General features: G+C 43.0%; 1 protein-coding gene across 2 annotated transcripts in view; it reads right to left on the reverse strand.

The window, feature by feature from the left end:
• Positions 1 to 274: 274 nt before the first annotated feature.
• ARHGAP5 (Rho GTPase activating protein 5) overlaps positions 275 to 17696 on the reverse strand; it is a 44903-nt gene continuing 27481 nt past the window's right edge. For both annotated transcript variants that reach the window (XM_053380727.1, XM_053380721.1), the window contains exons 4-7: positions 9793 to 9870; positions 7883 to 8014; positions 5117 to 5222; positions 275 to 4357 (exon numbers count right to left, since the gene is read on the reverse strand). In XM_053380727.1, the coding sequence (XP_053236702.1) occupies positions 4027 to 4357; positions 5117 to 5222; positions 7883 to 8014; positions 9793 to 9870 (647 nt within the window). In that variant the 3' untranslated portion in view covers positions 275 to 4026. The remainder of the gene's footprint in view (positions 4358 to 5116; positions 5223 to 7882; positions 8015 to 9792; positions 9871 to 17696) is intronic.

Here is a 17696-nt window from a genome sequence, read left to right on the forward strand (position 1 = left end):
TCTCAAATGCTTTTATTTGTGGAAGGGCAAGTTTGGATCCACTCCACTGTGTTCTCCTCTTCATCAATATACATATAAATCTTGCTCATCTATATTAAAAAGTAGATGTTCCTTTCTCCCAAAATGTCATACTACATTTAAATAAGGTAGCCTAAATCTGTACTGGAAATGCTTTACAATTTGTTAAAAGTGAATTTCAAAAATACCCATTGCAGAATTTCACCATTGTTTGCCCTTCAGAAGTTGAATATGCAACTAAACATTATACACAGTAGGCATCTTAATGTTTTATTCATTGCATTCTGCATACAGATAAGCTTCACCGATATTTAATTCACTGTAGCATTCTGTAGGTGGTGTGACAAGATTACATGAATTATAAAGAACTTTAAAAGTATATATATATTCAGCTGATATAGCATCACAGTTACTGTAAAAAAAAAAAATCACAATGGAAGCTAAGGCCTAATTTTTAAAGTTCTCCAATTAGTTCATTTCTTTACCATTTTAAAGAGAGATTAGAAACTAAACTCCAGTACCTCAAAAATAAACAAGTCAATGGTAGTTTCTAGCGACCAGTATTCAAGTAATGCAGAAAACATACAATGAGAAAAATTGTTGCTCTCCATTAAAGTTGTATACCTATTTACACTATGTTAAAATCCTTAAAGTTGAGTGTAATGTAAAAATAATCTGTAAAACATCATTTAATATAAAATACCACATATAATGTATTATGTGTGAGACTAAACATACTCATAAAATGTTCAAATACGCATTAGACACACAACAGCATGATGCTAAGCACAGCTATTTAGAAATAAGTCCCACCAACTTCAATGGGCCTGACTCCCTAGTAACTAAGCTCAGGATCATAGACTAAGGCTATAATCCATGTCACTGATTCTCAATGGAATTTGCTCAAGCACAACTGTGCCAAGGACTGCAGCCTAAACTGTTTATTTCAGAAACACACAGAAAATAACAAAGGTCAGTATGAAGCATGAGGAAATCAAACTGACAACTGTTGAGCACTGTTCACATTACTGTAACTGACCAAATTCACAATATCAACAAATTGTCTAGGACCTGAAACATGGGGGCAGGGGGCAGGGAGTAAGCGATAAAGGATTGTTTCACTAGCCAAAATGAGCAAGCCAAACTGCGGGATGAGTAATCATTCTGTGTAGGTCAGCTGTTTATAACATCTATGTCATGCATAGGATTCTCACAGATTATATGGGGCACTTGGCCTCCAAAGACCATAGTGTGTCTGATTTGCCTCCTGTTTTCACTTAACAACCAAATGTTTTAAGCGGGTATGTGTGTATGAAAAGCTGCTAAAGCAAAAAACGACAGGCAAAAGAAAAGTGGGTTGCTGAAAGCCTTCTGAGTAGCATCCGTAGCGCTTTAATTTCAACGTAAAGATCACAGAAGGAGCAAGTAGGTGACACATGCAAGTATTTTCTGAAGTGTTAACAAAGCTTGCAACCTAGGGGCACCATTGAGTTTTACGTAGCAGTAGGGAGTGCTAAAGTTGCCTTCAGATTATGGGATATGCAGATACAGACATACTTGTGCATTGTTGTATGCCCTGTGCATTGCTGTAAGGCTGCCTTATAGCCCCAATGCCCTGCAGGTATTTTGGACTACAGCGAGTGCCCACCATCCCTCATCGTGCTGGATGGAGCTGATGGAAACTGGAACCCAAAACATCCTGGCAGGCACAAGGTTGTGAAAGGCTGCTTTGATGTGACAGCCATGACGGTGGATCATATTCTAGCCCAACTAAAGAACAGCATTCTAACTGGTTATAGGATAAGCAGAAGTTCCTAACAAAAATAGGTTGTTTCAAATAGTTGTCTATAACGACTTGAAAACAAGTTCTGCAAACCTATCTGATAGGTAATAAAATAGTTTATCAACACGGTGAACTAAAATACACTAGCTTACAAAAAAATGGAATTCTAAGTGGAAAAACGAATCTCAACTCTCATTCTGTTAGACAAATTCTTTAAATGGATATGAATGAAAAATGTAAGCCTACTTGAAATAGAAATAAGCTTTTTCTGTACAGTTTGATGCTTTTGTTTAAACCATCTATAGTAGAAAAATAAATTCTTTAGCAACCTAGAAACAGTTTATAAAACTCTTGAAGTTTAATTTTTTTTCTTAACATGCCTATGTTAAACTGATAGCTATAAATAAAAGCTATTTAGACAACAGATGTAATGTAAAACAAGTTAATGCTACTACATTTATAGGACGAAATTTTATTCTTGTATTTATATCCTGTGTGCTTTGAATTTGAATAGAGGGTTTTTTGTGGTTGTTATTTAAAAAAGATAGTTGCAAGAATATAACACAAATATCAAGATAATTTATAATATACAAATACTTAACAGCAGCCTGTTTAAGGAATCTTAGCTAGAATGATAAGCCAAGTCATAATTGGAAGTACAATACCTAGGACATAACAATTGAAAAAGGCAATTTTTATTTTTGAGAAATGGAGCAAAACTCTTAAGAAACTTAATTCTTAAAATGAAAATGCAGATCAATTCTTAAGAAGGATGAAATTCAAAATTGTTCTACTTGCTATATTAGATAGCAAACTGAATGAAAATTACAATAGTGTCTACAAGGTTTTGCCATCTACTCAAGATATCTCAGCAGCTGAAGAAATCAGGGGTTGTTGATTTTTTGAGCAAGAAAGAAACTCAAAAAATAATTTTAGGATCTGCAATAATTTGTTGCATGATAATTAGCCTTCTATCACATTTACTGAACACCAAAGATTAACCAAGGATGTTTAAATTAAGCAGCATTCTTTTACAGCAAAACTTGTACCAATGTAAAAGAAAAATAATTTTAAAATGGTGCAAAAACAGTAATTTTGAATTTTAGTACAACAGATCACAGAAAGAAAACCACATGAATACAAGTATCATTTTATGTACATATTAAGATGCTTCAGTACCCAAAGTATTTATTGCTATATATTAGCAATGCTTTTTTATACCTTTAAAGGGCCACAGAAAAATATATATAGCGTATATGTTAAATTTAAGTCCTAAATCGTTTGGTTTAGCAAGTTTACACTACAACAAAATTTTCATTTATGTATGAAAAGTTATATAGCCTTATATGAAAATGTCAAACTATTTTCTATATACTAGATGAATTCCCAATGGGAAAAATTAAAATTTCTAAAATATATTAGATTAGGTTTACAAGACCATCAATGATCTTTCAAACATGCAGCTGTTTACAGAATTAACAGTATTACAAAATAAGGGAAAAATAGGTAATAGCAACATTTTTGCACAATGGTTAAACTCACTTTTACAATAAGCATGTCCTTGGTATTGTGCTGTAAGAAAAAATAATTTTATCAACCCCTCAAACAAAAATGTCCACAGGTTTCTTGAAGAGAAATGGAAGGTACAAGAGTGTGGTATTTATAACAGTACAGCTTATGTTCTTTCTGAAACAAATTGTACTGTAGCATAAGTAGTTTGGAATTTACAAATAAGATACAACTCTATTTTAGCTGTCCACAGCAAAGGGTTAAATGGGAATGAAACTGCCAGGAAAAAAGGACATTAAATAACAAAAACAGCCCTAAAGCAGGCTGTAAGCATTGAATGTTCCATAAATGATTTATTTAATCATTACATTTCTATAGAAAAGTTTTATTCACAATATATTGTGACAAACCGTCACAGGAATGATAGTGATTGCAATAAATGTTCATGCAACAGCAGCTTTGCACTTTAGTTATTTCTGGTTCTGTTTTTTTAAATTAAACCGCTCCAGTCATGCTAATCAGATAATTTTGACCTGCAGTGTTTAAGAAACAAGGAGTATAGTATGACTATAACAGAAAGGTCTGAGCTTGAATCCAGATGTTGTCATAAGTACTATCGTTGCTTTTGTATCTTGAAACATGCATGTCTAGTTTTCCTTTTCTATCCAATGCCAAGCTGCCTACAATCATCTTCTTTTTGCTATCAGTTGTTATATTTAAATAATCCCAAGAGGATCTGCTTGCAACTGGGGTTGTATCAACTGAGGTTGTAGAGGTGGCGGTAACTGTAGTGGTATGATGGGATCCACCATCTGCACTGGGTTGGAAGGTGGAGGCTGGTGTGCCACACTGTCAGAGGTTTCTAAAATTTCTCCATTATAGAAGAAAAACTGGCACTGTTGAATGAATGTCTCTATTACGGATTGAAGGATCTTGGTGGTTGATAGAAACTCTCTGTTTTCAAAATCAGGTCTCATTAATGTTGGCCAGAAACAGATAGATAAGTTATCTGCAGTCATAAGATTGGTTCTGCTTTGTTGACTAACCCTACAACAAGAATAAAAATGTTGAAAGCATTAATCGTTCATAAATCAAAATTAAGAAGATAAAAGTAAGTGCATTTAAAAATACTCCAAACAATTTCTTTAAAACATCCAGCAACAGCAACTTTTAGATATAGGATCTGGTTAAACATTACATCCAGAATGCAGGATGAAAGAGAATTAGTCTTGGACTTGTGTCTACCCACACCCATTCTCCCCAAGTGAACATTACTACCACATACAGTTTCATACAAGAACTCCATGGATCTGCTTTGTATCTGCATGGATTGCTAGATCGCAGAGATCTATTAACATCTACCCAGAAAGAATGGGTTGGTGTTAATAAAACATGGGAATGGTTTTATCATGCATGTTAAGTTTACACATCAAAACCCATAGCTCAAAAATAGAAGTAACATTTACTTACTACAATATGCATCCACATACATCCATACAGAACACTAGACACTAACAATGTGTTAAAGGAATACTGCAGACAAAGCTTTCTAGTGGCGTTATCAGTTTTCAAACCAATGTTGCATGTGGTCATGGGTGTCATTGGCATATCACAGAACAACAGTTTAAACAGGGCAAAATGGTATAACTAACTATTCCTTATAAATATAAGTGAAATCCTCTGCATGTATATTCAAAAGTAAGGTATGCTAAGGCCAATGGGATTCACAACAAGGTATATGTGTATAGGATTGCAGCCTAAATTCTATTACCAATCATTTAAATAGATAATTTGAAAAACAAATACCTGTTCAGATGAGTTATTACATATCTGAAGACATCATAGTTCACTGGATGGAATTTCTTCACAATTTCTTTTAATTCATAGAGCCTCTCTGTTTTATCAAGGATTTCTGCAGAAGAAAGGATTTTTTTGCTAAATATTGAAAAAGGCTTTGAATGTGAACAGTATTAACAAAACTGTGAAGTTAAACAATGGCCCTCTGTTGATCAAGTATTCTATGCTGTCAGTTTCTCACCCTCCTTCCTCATACAGTGGTACCTCGGTTTAAGAACAGCCCTATTTACGAACTATTTGGTATACAAACTCTGCAAAACCAGAAATAGTGTTCCGGTTAGCGAACTTTACCTTGGTCTATGAACGGAAGCCAAATGGTGGAAGGGCACCAGCAGCGGGAGGCCTCATTAGGGGAAGCATGCCTCGGTTTAAGAACGGTTTCAGTTTAAGAACCTACTTCCGGAACGGAATAAGTTCGTAAACTGAGGTACCATTGTATAGGCTAATTTTGAGAGAGTTGAGAGAGAAAGAGAGGCAGCAAGAAATGCTAGGGACTGTTTCAATTTGAAAATGCTCAAAAGTAGAGTCCCTCTCTCAGAGACTTCTAAAAACACAGCAAAGCAGTGTACACCATACAGAAGATACAATGAAATAAAAATATCAATAAAACATTTTTAAAATCCTTAAGTACTGGTTGCTGTAAAATAAATTCACTTTTCAAGATGAAGGTGATGGACTACATGGAACTGGCGGAAATGACTGGCAGAATCCGAGACCAGGGAGAAGAGTCGGTGGAAGAAGATTGGAAGAAATTTAAAGTTTATTTACAGAAACATTGTAAAATTAAGGAATGTTAGAAGGATGTTGGAATGAAGTTATGTGGCTTTAGCAGAAATGTTATAAAGGATTAAGTAAAAATAGACTGTTAATTGGTGAAAAGAGGGAAAGTAAAGTTACATTATATTAAGATAAATTATAGGACAAAAACTGGGAAAGATGGAAAGGATTTGCTGAAATAGCTAACTGAACTAGAATACAAAAAAAGGAGGTGTGAGGAGGCCAAGGAAACAAGCAAATGAAAGATAAGTTATGGGAAGGTTCGTTGTGTTTTTTAATTGTTTCTATTTTTCTGTTTTTTCTTTCTTTTTCTTTTTCCTTATTGTGATGTGTTGTCTTGTTTTTGCTTAATTTGGTGTTTTCTCTTTTTTCTTTTTGTAACCTTTAAAACTTTAATAAATATTACTTTTTTTAAAAAATTCACTTTTCAAAGGCATATCTACTAAACAGCACTGTTTTTAGGTGCTTTCTTTAAAAAGGCAGGAATGATTCGTGTTGAATCTGTACTGGCAGGGAGTTTGACAGTACAGGGCCTGCCACATTAGAGGTCCTTAAAAGTATTTTGGGCCCAAGTTGTTTGGGGTTTTGTGCATTAACACAAGAACTCTGAACCTGGCCCAGTAGCAAACTGGCAACCAGTGCAGCTCTCTCAGCAACTGGGTAACATGTTGCCAATTGCCTCCTCCTGTGTGCAGTCTGGCTGCTACATTCTGCACTAGCTGCAGCTTCTGTAAAAGATACAAGGATAGTCCCACATAAAGAGCATTACAGTAGTCAATCTTGAGATTACAAATGCATGAATGAACATGTATTAAATGCTTTTATTGATTTATAGGAAGGCAGTACTGAAGCCACAAAATATTCTTACAGCATATTTTTTAGAGAACAAGCATATAGACAAGCGGATGGATTCTCAAATGCAGGTAGCAACCTGGATTCTTGCCCAGGGATTGGTGGGGCTGAGAAAGAAGATGCTCAACTGGTACTCCAAATAATGTTGATAGGTTTTTGTGGGTATATCCAGGCAAGGGGGCAGGCAAGTTTCATAAAGTTTGAAACTATGTGTACAGAATTTTAGAACACTTATTCACAGTGGAAAGTTCCACAAATGTGATTCTTATTCATAGATGAATGTATTAATTTGTTCAGATGATAAACACTACAAAGCCTATTAGAAATCTCTCTAATTACCACACTCACTATTATAAAATGGCTGCATAAGTTATCTTTACAGATAAATTACAGGGAACTGTAAAATTCAGCTTTGTGGAAGAGTTGCTAGCAATATTTTTAAATGCTTTAGTAGGATGCGTTTTACTAACTCTTGTTTTCAGTAAAATCCCTGGGAAGTGAAGTCAGCAGTAAGTTATAAATGATGTTGCTTCCTCATGTAATTCTACATTTAGCTATAAAATGGCAAAGATCTGTGCTTTTAAACAGCATGCATGGTTTTTTGCATGGGTGGCAGAAGTTTTCACATATATTCACAAGCACCAATCTTTGCTTTTCAAAGAAGACAGCTGGGAATGCTACATGCTTATGGTTTTCTGAAGTGCAGCAACTATGTCTTATATAGCCATAATAGACAGACAACTATCACCAATGAATTTTACTTCAATATTTATCAATATAAGCACATTTTCCTATTTATTGGAATTTTCCAAAGATATTCAGAAACAAAATATGTTCCAGAAGACTGGGAGTGGGTTCCACTCACTGAACACTCCTGCTAATGGAAAGACAATTTTAACCAATTTTTGTTTCCCTCATGAGTTACTTGCACCCACAGAAGTAAAAAATCTGCTCTGCAGTGGAGTGGGGGCCTTTGGAACAACATGGAAGATGGCTTGGAAGGCTGCCAAGCGAATAGAAATCAGCAAAAATAAATCTCCTGACTTCTATGTGCCACAAAAGAAGAGAAAAAAAAGAATTGCTTACTTGATGCTTCAACTAATTCTGGATGTAGTGAATAAGGAATTAAAGGATCTGGTAGATCTGCAAAGAAAGCTTTCAGAGCTCCTGCCACAGCATTTACTGTCACATCCATAGATTCCAGACTGATATTATGATCTGTAAAACAACACAAAACAGTATTTTATTAATGAGAGCCATAACTACACATTTCTAAAAATGACGTACTGAACTATAAATACAAATCAGCCATTGACCACTCAATTTAAATTACCCTGGAATAATGGGCTATTGTAGACTTGTCTGCCATAAGCACTGATCATAATTATCAATATTATAAATCATCTATTCAGATGTTATGAAAATGACAGACTGCCCTGGGGTTTTATCCACTCACACACCAACCATAATCAGCATTATCAGAATTTATCCCCTTTCACAGTTAGGAATGGGGACTATATATTCTTACACCATGCTATCAGCAGCCAAGATTATTCCTCACAAGAGAACTGCACAGACTAAGGCTGAAATCCAACATTGTGCAAGCAGACATCTGCTTAAGCAATGGTACTTTGCATATAGATTGCTGTTCTACAACCCTACTGGATCTAATTTTGTGGGGAGGGGGCATGGGAGGGAGGCAGAGAGGAACACTAACTCCCATCACATGAGAAGAAGTTCATTTTGCTGAGGCATGGACACCACTGGATGTTAGCCTAATTTATTTCCAAAGTTACACACTCTATTTATTTATTGTGCAAGTAAACTCTAACCTGGTACTTGAGAAGAAAAACCTTATGTTAAGGTGGAAATGGATTATTTATCACATCATCAACCTTCACTGGTGAAGGAGGAGGAAACCACATATTCCATAAATAATATAGTATACAAGACTAAAGCACTGCCTTCTCTCCAACTCAAACCTTCTCCTTTGCAAGCAATACAAAAAGTGTATTTGTGCTAAATTACAAAAAAAAATACTAATTTTTTGATACCAGAACTGTTATATCATCAAAGTAAAATATTTAGGATACACAAATTTGGTGGAGAGTTAAACCACAAACCTGTGCATCATTAGTAGAAGTGCAAGGTTTTGAGACAACATGAAAGAATTATCATTTTTTGGTAAAATGGAAAATCTGGAATAAATTACTGATTTACTCATCAAATCAGGAGTCCACAAATTAAATGTCCCCGATGGCCAACTATGATTTGTATTAATTAAAAACTCTGCCCCTCTCCATATTCAAGGGTGGAAGTTTTGACTGAAACACTTAAATAAAGTACAAAGCAAATCTAATGTCATGTTAAGTTTTGCAGGCACTCAGAAGCAGAAAGTCTTCCTAATCTTCTGAGCTCAGTAACAGAGAACAATGGTTTGAATGCAGAAGGTTCCATGCCCAATTTCTGGCATTTTGAGGGAGGCCTGGGGAAAACTCCTGTCTGAAAGTTTAGAAATCTCATTTCCAAAGAATGAATCCGCTTCACTGTTAGAACCAAATTGACAGTTGTTACAGTGAAATTATGCTTTACTACCTGTACAGCTCAGTTATAGATCAACCACTCAGAATTTTTTTGGGAGGGACAAGTAGGAAACGGAAGGGGCGGGGTTTTATTTAGATGTTGCTGTTTTTGATAAATTATTGTGACTTTCAAATTGAATTGGCATATTTTACTGTAATCAACTTTACTGTAATCAACTTGTAGAAAAGCAGGCTACAGATCTAAACAGTAAATGAACAAATTATACAATTGCCACACTGCTTACCACTGCATGTTCTCAATACATTAACAGGCAAATCGTAATTTGTACTTCATATAACTATACAAATGCACACTCTCCAGCTTCTATGATTATCTGTTTGGAATGCAAAAATTAGACTGCAGGGTTTGATACACCAAAAATTATTTGTGATATGCATCATATCTCCCATTACCTTGATCAAATTGCTTCTGAATGTTGTCTTGATCAGTTTTATTCCCACTAACACGATAGAGACCTTCAGTACATAGACCTTTGGGGGTGGAAAGCAAATGTCACATGGTTATATTTTGCAAACGAAAAGTTATTATTTAAGCATAAGCAAAATTCGTATTAAAATATCTATCACACTCATGAACATGAGTTCAACAAGTAGCCTGTTGAATGCTTTACTAGACGGCCTCTGCTATAGAGCAGCCTTCCTATTCTCATACAGAGGAGGGGTCCATTTGGTTATTATGCCAGATGTAGATGAGAGATAGAACACTCCATCCCTCTTAGAGCACTCTACTCACATGCCTGCATGAAACTCCATCTTCATATTTGCATGTAATTCCTTGTTGCCTGCAGCTAACAGGTTAGGGCTTAAATACAAGACTTGCACTATTGATTTCTTCAATTAATATGGTTTGAATTCTTGTTTATTTGCAATCCTAAGAATGCTTTAAGGAAAGCAACCCTCAGCTTCAATTCAGTGGGGATTAAACAATAGTTGTAAAAACAGTAAGCTAATTCTAATTCATAGTGCGATTAATCATCAGACTTTTAAAAACAAAACATGCTCTACTACTTGCTCTCACAAAGTTTTATATTTTAATCACCATTAAAAAAGGAAATGCATACATAATTTACAGTCTTAACGGCTGTTATGAATAAGCCCTCGTGACAATGTATGTGATTTGAATTCCCATAATCCCTCTTCACTTCTTCAATCCCACCCACACCCTCACTCACATAAACCTAGTTAAAGGTTTGATACAAGAAAAAATAATTATCAGCATTTACTGGAATCTACAAAGTCTTTCTAGCAAAAACGTAACTAGCACGGACAGGTGCTGGCATTGTAATGCCCCACAAGCAACACTCTTGTCACATGATTTGGTCTTCTCCTAAAGCCACAGTTTTTTGGTCAGAGGTCAGCAGCCACATAAATATGGCTTTTGATACCTCCTTGCAAATTACAGATGTTAATGTTCTACTGAATCATGTGTACCAGTCCTTTGGTTCCTGACAAACAGACAATATGGTGGCTAAATGCTTCAATACTGGAAGAAGTCACAGATAGTGTCTATGAGAAAGTGGCCTTCTATAAACATAAGTAAGATGGGAAATTCTGTGATATCTGAAATGTCTGAGCACCGTGTTGGTCTGGACCACCAACTTTTCTGCCCCACACTTCACTCCCTTGTACACAAATAACAGGTTGTATTGGTTTATAATGATTTTGTTTGTCTTGTTTAACTGTATTTGGTTATGCTTCATTTTGAAAAATTCTATTAATTAAAAGAACTACTCAAAGAATAAGCCACCTCACTTTACAAATGCTCCTAACTCAACACATATCATATGCACTGAATCACAAAAGGAAATACAAGTTTCATGGGGAAGAAAAGCTGTCAAAAACTGAACAGAGGATAGATAAAAAGATGCTTTTAAAAAAAGACTTTTCTTAAATAATTACTAGGTGAAATATTCCAGATATAAAAATGTTTGCCAGATAGTTAACCTCTAATATGAGTCACAGTATTATAGAATTGTAGAGTTGGAAAGGATCCCAATGATCATCTAGTCTAACCCCTGAGAGTGGAGGGAACTCCTAGCATTGGAAGGAGATGGGGGGCATTCCAATGAACAAGACTAAATTCTTCCACAAATGGAATGCATTACTTGGTATACCATCCTTAGAAAACTTCAGAATTGGTAGTTGTCAGAGGCTCAGGAGCAGAAGAGCAGGGGAGAGAGCAAATAGAGAGCGGAGGAGAGGAATCAGAGGGGAGCGTAGGGGAATATGACAGTGGACCGAGAGATTCCATGAGCTTCTCCAGCGAATCAGAAGATTCCCAGGAGGGGGCGCCTATGGTAAGGGCGAGGCGAATCCCAGAGGGGACGATCCATAAACAGGGAACCAGAGGGGAGTCCCAAAGGAGTAGCGGAGAAGTAGGGCCAGTTCCCCCACCAGAGCACAGTGGGGGAGAAGAGGCATGGGAGTCAGGACCAGCGTCTCCTCCATCGGGGAGTGGGGAGACGGAGGGAAGGGCAGGTCCAGCTAGCCTCCCCGAAAGGGGGAGCAGTGACACAAGTGTAACGGTCAGAAGGAAAGTGGGAGGCTGCGCGCGCGCGCCAAGTTCAAATGTGGAGGAGCGCGGGACAGCAGAAAACCCGGATTGGGAGCCAGGTCCTAAAGCCCGAAAGAGGGGGGAGGAGGAGTCGGGAGAATCAGCGTCAGAAGAATCTCGGAGGGCAGAGACTCCGACTAGCAGAAGGACCCAGAGAAAGAAGGAACAGAGGAAGAGGTGGAGTAAAGCTAGAATCTTAAGCTGGTGTCAGGGGGGCGGAGATTCAGATGGGACTTCTATGATCTGACGGATAGATGTAGCGTTGCGCGCTGCACGTCTGGAAATGAGACTGAACTTCAATAAAGACTTTTGAACTTGAGCAAGAAGCAGCGTTGGTCTTGTGTGAGCTGGGACCTTGGGCAGCGCTGACAGTAAGTCCCATCTCCAATAAACTCTGCGAGCTCACGGAGATAGGCAAAGATGACGACTGAGGAAAAAGTCAAGCAATTGCAGGAAGCGGTGTCAACGCTCTACGCAGAATTAGCTGCGTCTAGGAAAAAAGAAGAAGACACAGCTGCGCTCTGCCAGGATCTGCAAGCCAGGTGGGACAAATGGGGAAAGGAGGGGCAGCTGGGAGCCAAGCCGGAGGGAGTTAGCCTCGGGAAAAGGGGGGCAAGCCTTGTGACCCATTTTGACGGGAACCTGCAGCAGTACCCTAACTTCAGAGCAGAAGTAGTCTTCGCGCTCAATTTGCTTCGGAAAGATTTTAGAGATGAGGAGGAGAAAGTGGGTTTCATAATCACTCATCTGCATGGGGAAGCTAAGTCGTGGCTGCGAACTTTGCTACGCGAAAATGACCCCGCCCTCAAAGATTCAAGCGCTTTTATTGGAGCCATGGACGCTTGCTTTAAATCAACGGTGGATGTGGATGTCGCTAGAAGGGAAATGCATGGATTGCGACAAGGGAGAGCGACGGTGCGCCAGTATCATTCCCGCTTTTTTGGGTTAGTAAATGTGCTGGGCTGGCAGAAGGACTCAGCTGCCGTCAGGGATCTGTTCTGGGAGGGGCTGAATGGAGCCGTTAAAGATGAACTGGCGAGGGGGGAGAGACCCCAAAATACAACAGAAGTAGTCCAAAGGGCGCTTGCAATTGGGGTGCGCCTGGAAGAACGCCCGTGGAGCAGGGAGGAGGGGCGAAGAGCAAACACGTCAGTTAGAACGACTCCCTTCCTACCCAGAGAGACAGAGCGCGCTCAGTCCACGCCTCCTCTCATAAGTGGAGAGGAGCCAATGGAAATCGGAGGTGCAAGGGCTCAGACAGCAAGCAGAGCCCAGACACCAGGAGCAGTCAAGGCGAAGGCTCCTAGAGGGAGCAGGAAGTGTTACATCTGCGACAGTGCACAGCACATGGCGAAAGAGTGTCCCCAGAGGCTCCAGAAGCACACTGCAGCCTCAGCAACTGTTAAAGGAGGAATTCAGCAGGGAGTTGAGCAGCAGGGAAAAGGCGACGCCTGGTTGGAGATGGAGGCTCTGGGGCTCAACCAGGCGAGTCAGTGAAACAGTCCCCAGAGATTTTGCAGCCCACAGACCCCCTCCCACCCAAACCAGTGGTGCAACTCACTGCATCGCTCCAGCTGCCCGATGGGCTCACCCTGGAGGTCCCTATTACCATTGACTCTGGTAGCAACGCAGACTTTGTAGGGTTGGACTTCGTCAAGCAGCATCGCATAGCACTCCTGCCAGCCACGATGCCCCTAAATGTTGTCACGGTAGATGGCAGGAAGATACTGGGAGGAGAGGTGGTACAGCAAACACCGCCTCTGGTGATGCAAATTGGAAACCACCGCGAAGTCATCAGTTTCAACGTCACCCACCTGTCGGACACGCCCATAGTGTTGGGCATGAGTTGGCTGGATAGGCACAGCCCGGCATTAGCGTGGTACCAGCGGCAATTGACCTTCTGCTCTTCCTACTGCGCAGCGCACTGCATCCAGACCTGCCAGGAAGGAGAGGGGCAAGAGGATGCACCGCAGCTACACCTAGGCGTGGTGCAAGCGGTGCCCAACAAGTACAAGGACTTTTTGGAAGTCTTCTGCGAGAAGGAAGCAGACAAGCTGCCTCCCCACAGACCCTACGACTGCAAGATTGACCTCCTGCCAGGGGCGACGCTGCCAACTGGGAAACTGTACTCCATGTCTGAAGACGAAATGCAAGAACTCAGGGAGTTCATAGATCGCAATTTGAAGCGGGGATTCATCCGGGAATCCAAAGCAGTGGGGGGCAGTCCCGTGTTTTTCGTGAAGAAGAGAGACACGCCCGAACGGAGGCTCATAGTGGATTATAGAATCATCAATTCCAGGACAAAGCCCACAGCATTCCCCATGCCCAAAATTGACGACCTGCTCGCGACGGTGAGGAAGGGACGGATCTTCACCAAGTTGGATTTACGAGGGGCCTACAACCTTATACGCATGCGGGAGGGCGACGAGTGGAAGACAGCCATGTTTACGCCTTTAGGAACCTATGAATACAGAGTCATGCCGTTTGGTCTCCAAAATGGCTCCCATTGTTTCCAAGCTTTCATGCACCACGTGCTAGCGGGACTCCTCTACAAGAAGTGCGTCTGCTTTTTAGATGATATCCTGATCTTTTCGGACTCGCAGGAGGCGCACGAGGAGGACGTCAAGGAGGTCCTGCAGAGACTACGGGAGCACAGACTTTACGCCAAACTGGAGAAGTGCCAGTTCGACACGACAGAGGTGGATTTCCTGGGCTACAAGCTGTCCGACAAGGGACTTGCCATGGACAGCGCCAAGGTCCGCTCAGTGTTGGACTGGAAGAGCCCGCGCAACCGGAAGGAGGTCCAGAAGTTCGTCGGTTTCGCCAACTTTTATCGCAAGTTCATCAAGGGGTTCGCGAAGGAGACAGCGGCCATCACGGACACCCTCAGCTCCAAGAAGAAGAAGTTCACCTGGACGGACCAGGCGGAGCAGTCCTTTCGGAGGCTCAAGCGTCTCTTCGCGTCCGAAGAACAGCTGCTACACGTAAACCCCAGCAAACCGATGAGGGTTGAAACGGACGCCTCGGACAGAGCGGTGGGGGCGGTCCTGTTGCAGCAAGATCCGCAAGGGGACTGGAGACCGTGCGCATTCTACTCCAGGAAGCTCAGCACGTCGGAGCAGAACTACACCATCTGGGACAGGGAGTTGCTGGCCATTCATGCAGCTTTCAAGGCGTGGCGGCACTTCCTCGTCGGAGCCAGACACACGGTGCAGGTTCGCACGGACCACAAGAACCTGGAGTACTGGCGCACGGCGAAATTCCTGAACCAGAGACACATCCGCTGGGCGGAGTTCTTTGCAGATTTCGATTTCCGGATAGAATACATCCCGGGAGACAACAACGTCATGGCGGATGCGCTATCCAGGAAGCCGCAGTATCTCGAGGAAGCGGCACCGGCAGCGGCCAAACACATTTTCGCACCAGAGGTGTGGGCGTGCGCTTCAGCCGCAGTGGACCTGGACGCAGTCCGTCGTGCGCTACAGGCGGATTCGTTTGCGCAAACCAAGATGGAGGAGGTGCGAAACGGCACAGCGAGGGACGACGAGTTCCAGATACGCGACGGACTACTCCTCCGCAAAGGGGCTCTCTACGTACCGGGAGAAGACCTTCGCGCGAGAGTCTTGCAGCAGCTGCACGACGCGCCCAGCGCTGGGCACTTCGGCAAGGACAAGACGGCGGAATTAGTCACCAGGGACTTTTGGTGGCCCAAGGTGCGGGGAGAAGTTGCGGATTACGTTTCCAGGTGTGACACCTGCCAAAGGGCCAAGCCAGTACACAGGAAGCCGGCGGGTCTGCTGGAACCGCTGCAGACGCCGCTCGAACCATGGGAGAAAGTGGCCCTGGACTTTGTTACAGATCTGCCCAGTTCGCGCGGCAAAACAGCAGTACTCGTGGTCGTAGACCTCTTCACCAAAATGGCGCATTTCATTCCGTGCGCGAAGGTGGCCACAGCGGAACAGACCGCCAAGCTGTTCATAGACCACGTGTTCAAAGCTCACGGCCTGCCGCGGTCCATCCTGTCCGACCGGGGCCGCCAATTCATCTCGAACTTTTGGCAGAAGCTGCTGGGCATCCTGAACGTCAAGATCAACTTAGCGTCGGCACGACACCCGCAGACCAACGGACAAGCGGAGAGGGTCAACGCCATCATGCAGCAGTACCTGCGATGCTACGCCAATCAACAGCCCTCGACCTGGGTGGACTACCTACCGCTAGCCGAGTTTGCCTACAACAACACGAAGCACGGGTCTACAGGGGTGACACCGTTCTTCGCCAACAATGGGCGCCACCCCAGAACCTTCCCGGGGTTGGAGACCGAGGCAGAGGGGGAGCCACGGGGGGCAGAGCACTTAGCCGCAGAGTTACAGGAGGTCCATGAGCAACTCCGAAGGCACTTGGAACTCGCGAAACACGCCTACAAGATGCAGGCAGACAGGCACAGGAGGGTTGGGGAAGACATACAGGTAGGGGACTGGGTCTGGTTAGCAGCTCAGGCAGTGCCGGCCAGAACGCTAGCTAAGAGGAAGCTAGGACACAAGCAGCTGGGACCTTACCAGGTCGCGGCACAAATCAATCCAGTGGCCTACCGGTTGACACTCCCGGAGGGCTCCAGAATGCACCCAGTCTTTCACAGGTCAGTGCTCACGCCTTACAAGGCGCCCCACAGGTTTCAGGCGCCAGGGACCGCACCAGCTCCACGTAGCCCATCGCCAGCAGGGGAGGGACCACAGAGGGCGACGCCACTCAACGAGGTCACAGAGATTTTGGACTCCAGATGGGGGGAAGAGGGAGTTGAATATCTCCTCGCCAGGGAGGGTACTCCGGCCAGCGCCAACGAGTGGGTGCCGTGCTACGCCGTGGAGGAGCACTATCTCAAAGACGAGTTCCATTCGATCTTCCCACACAGACCCATGCCGGCGGAGTATTTTGACGACTGGCTTTTCACACCCACACTGTCAGCCAGCACGTTCCAAGGTTTCTCCTCAGATGAGGAGCCGACGCCGGGGATGAGCTCCCCGGAGGGGTCGCTCTCGGGGTTTGCCACGGACCGCTCCTATTGGTGGGACACTCAACCAGAAGTGGGGTGGAGCAGGGAACTGCTGAGGGGGCCCTTGCACACAGCCTCACCCGAGGGACCGGGGGGAGAGGAGGACATGGACGTGTGGGGGGAGGATCTTGGTTTTGAGCACGACAGCAGAGAAATGGAAGCAGAGGAAGTCGACGTCGACGAACCCATCGTGGGGGGGCCTGATCCCGCTGGACGGTTGCACACCAGGGAGAGAGAACGGAAGCCAGCACTCACACCCCCAGCGCTGGAGCACCTGGAACCCACACCCGAAGAGGGGGAGGGGGGAAGGGGGGGCTTCGAGGGGGGGATGGATGTCAGAGGCTCAGGAGCAGAAGAGCAGGGGAGAGAGCAAATAGAGAGCGGAGGAGAGGAATCAGAGGGGAGCGTAGGGGAATATGACAGTGGACCGAGAGATTCCATGAGCTTCTCCAGCGAATCAGAAGATTCCCAGGAGGGGGCGCCTATGGTAAGGGCGAGGCGAATCCCAGAGGGGACGATCCATAAACAGGGAACCAGAGGGGAGTCCCAAAGGAGTAGCGGAGAAGTAGGGCCAGTTCCCCCACCAGAGCACAGTGGGGGAGAAGAGGCATGGGAGTCAGGACCAGCGTCTCCTCCATCGGGGAGTGGGGAGACGGAGGGAAGGGCAGGTCCAGCTAGCCTCCCCGAAAGGGG

Source organism: Podarcis raffonei, chromosome 1, assembly GCF_027172205.1.
Source record: "Podarcis raffonei isolate rPodRaf1 chromosome 1, rPodRaf1.pri, whole genome shotgun sequence".
NCBI classification, from domain to species: domain Eukaryota; kingdom Metazoa; phylum Chordata; class Lepidosauria; order Squamata; family Lacertidae; genus Podarcis; species Podarcis raffonei.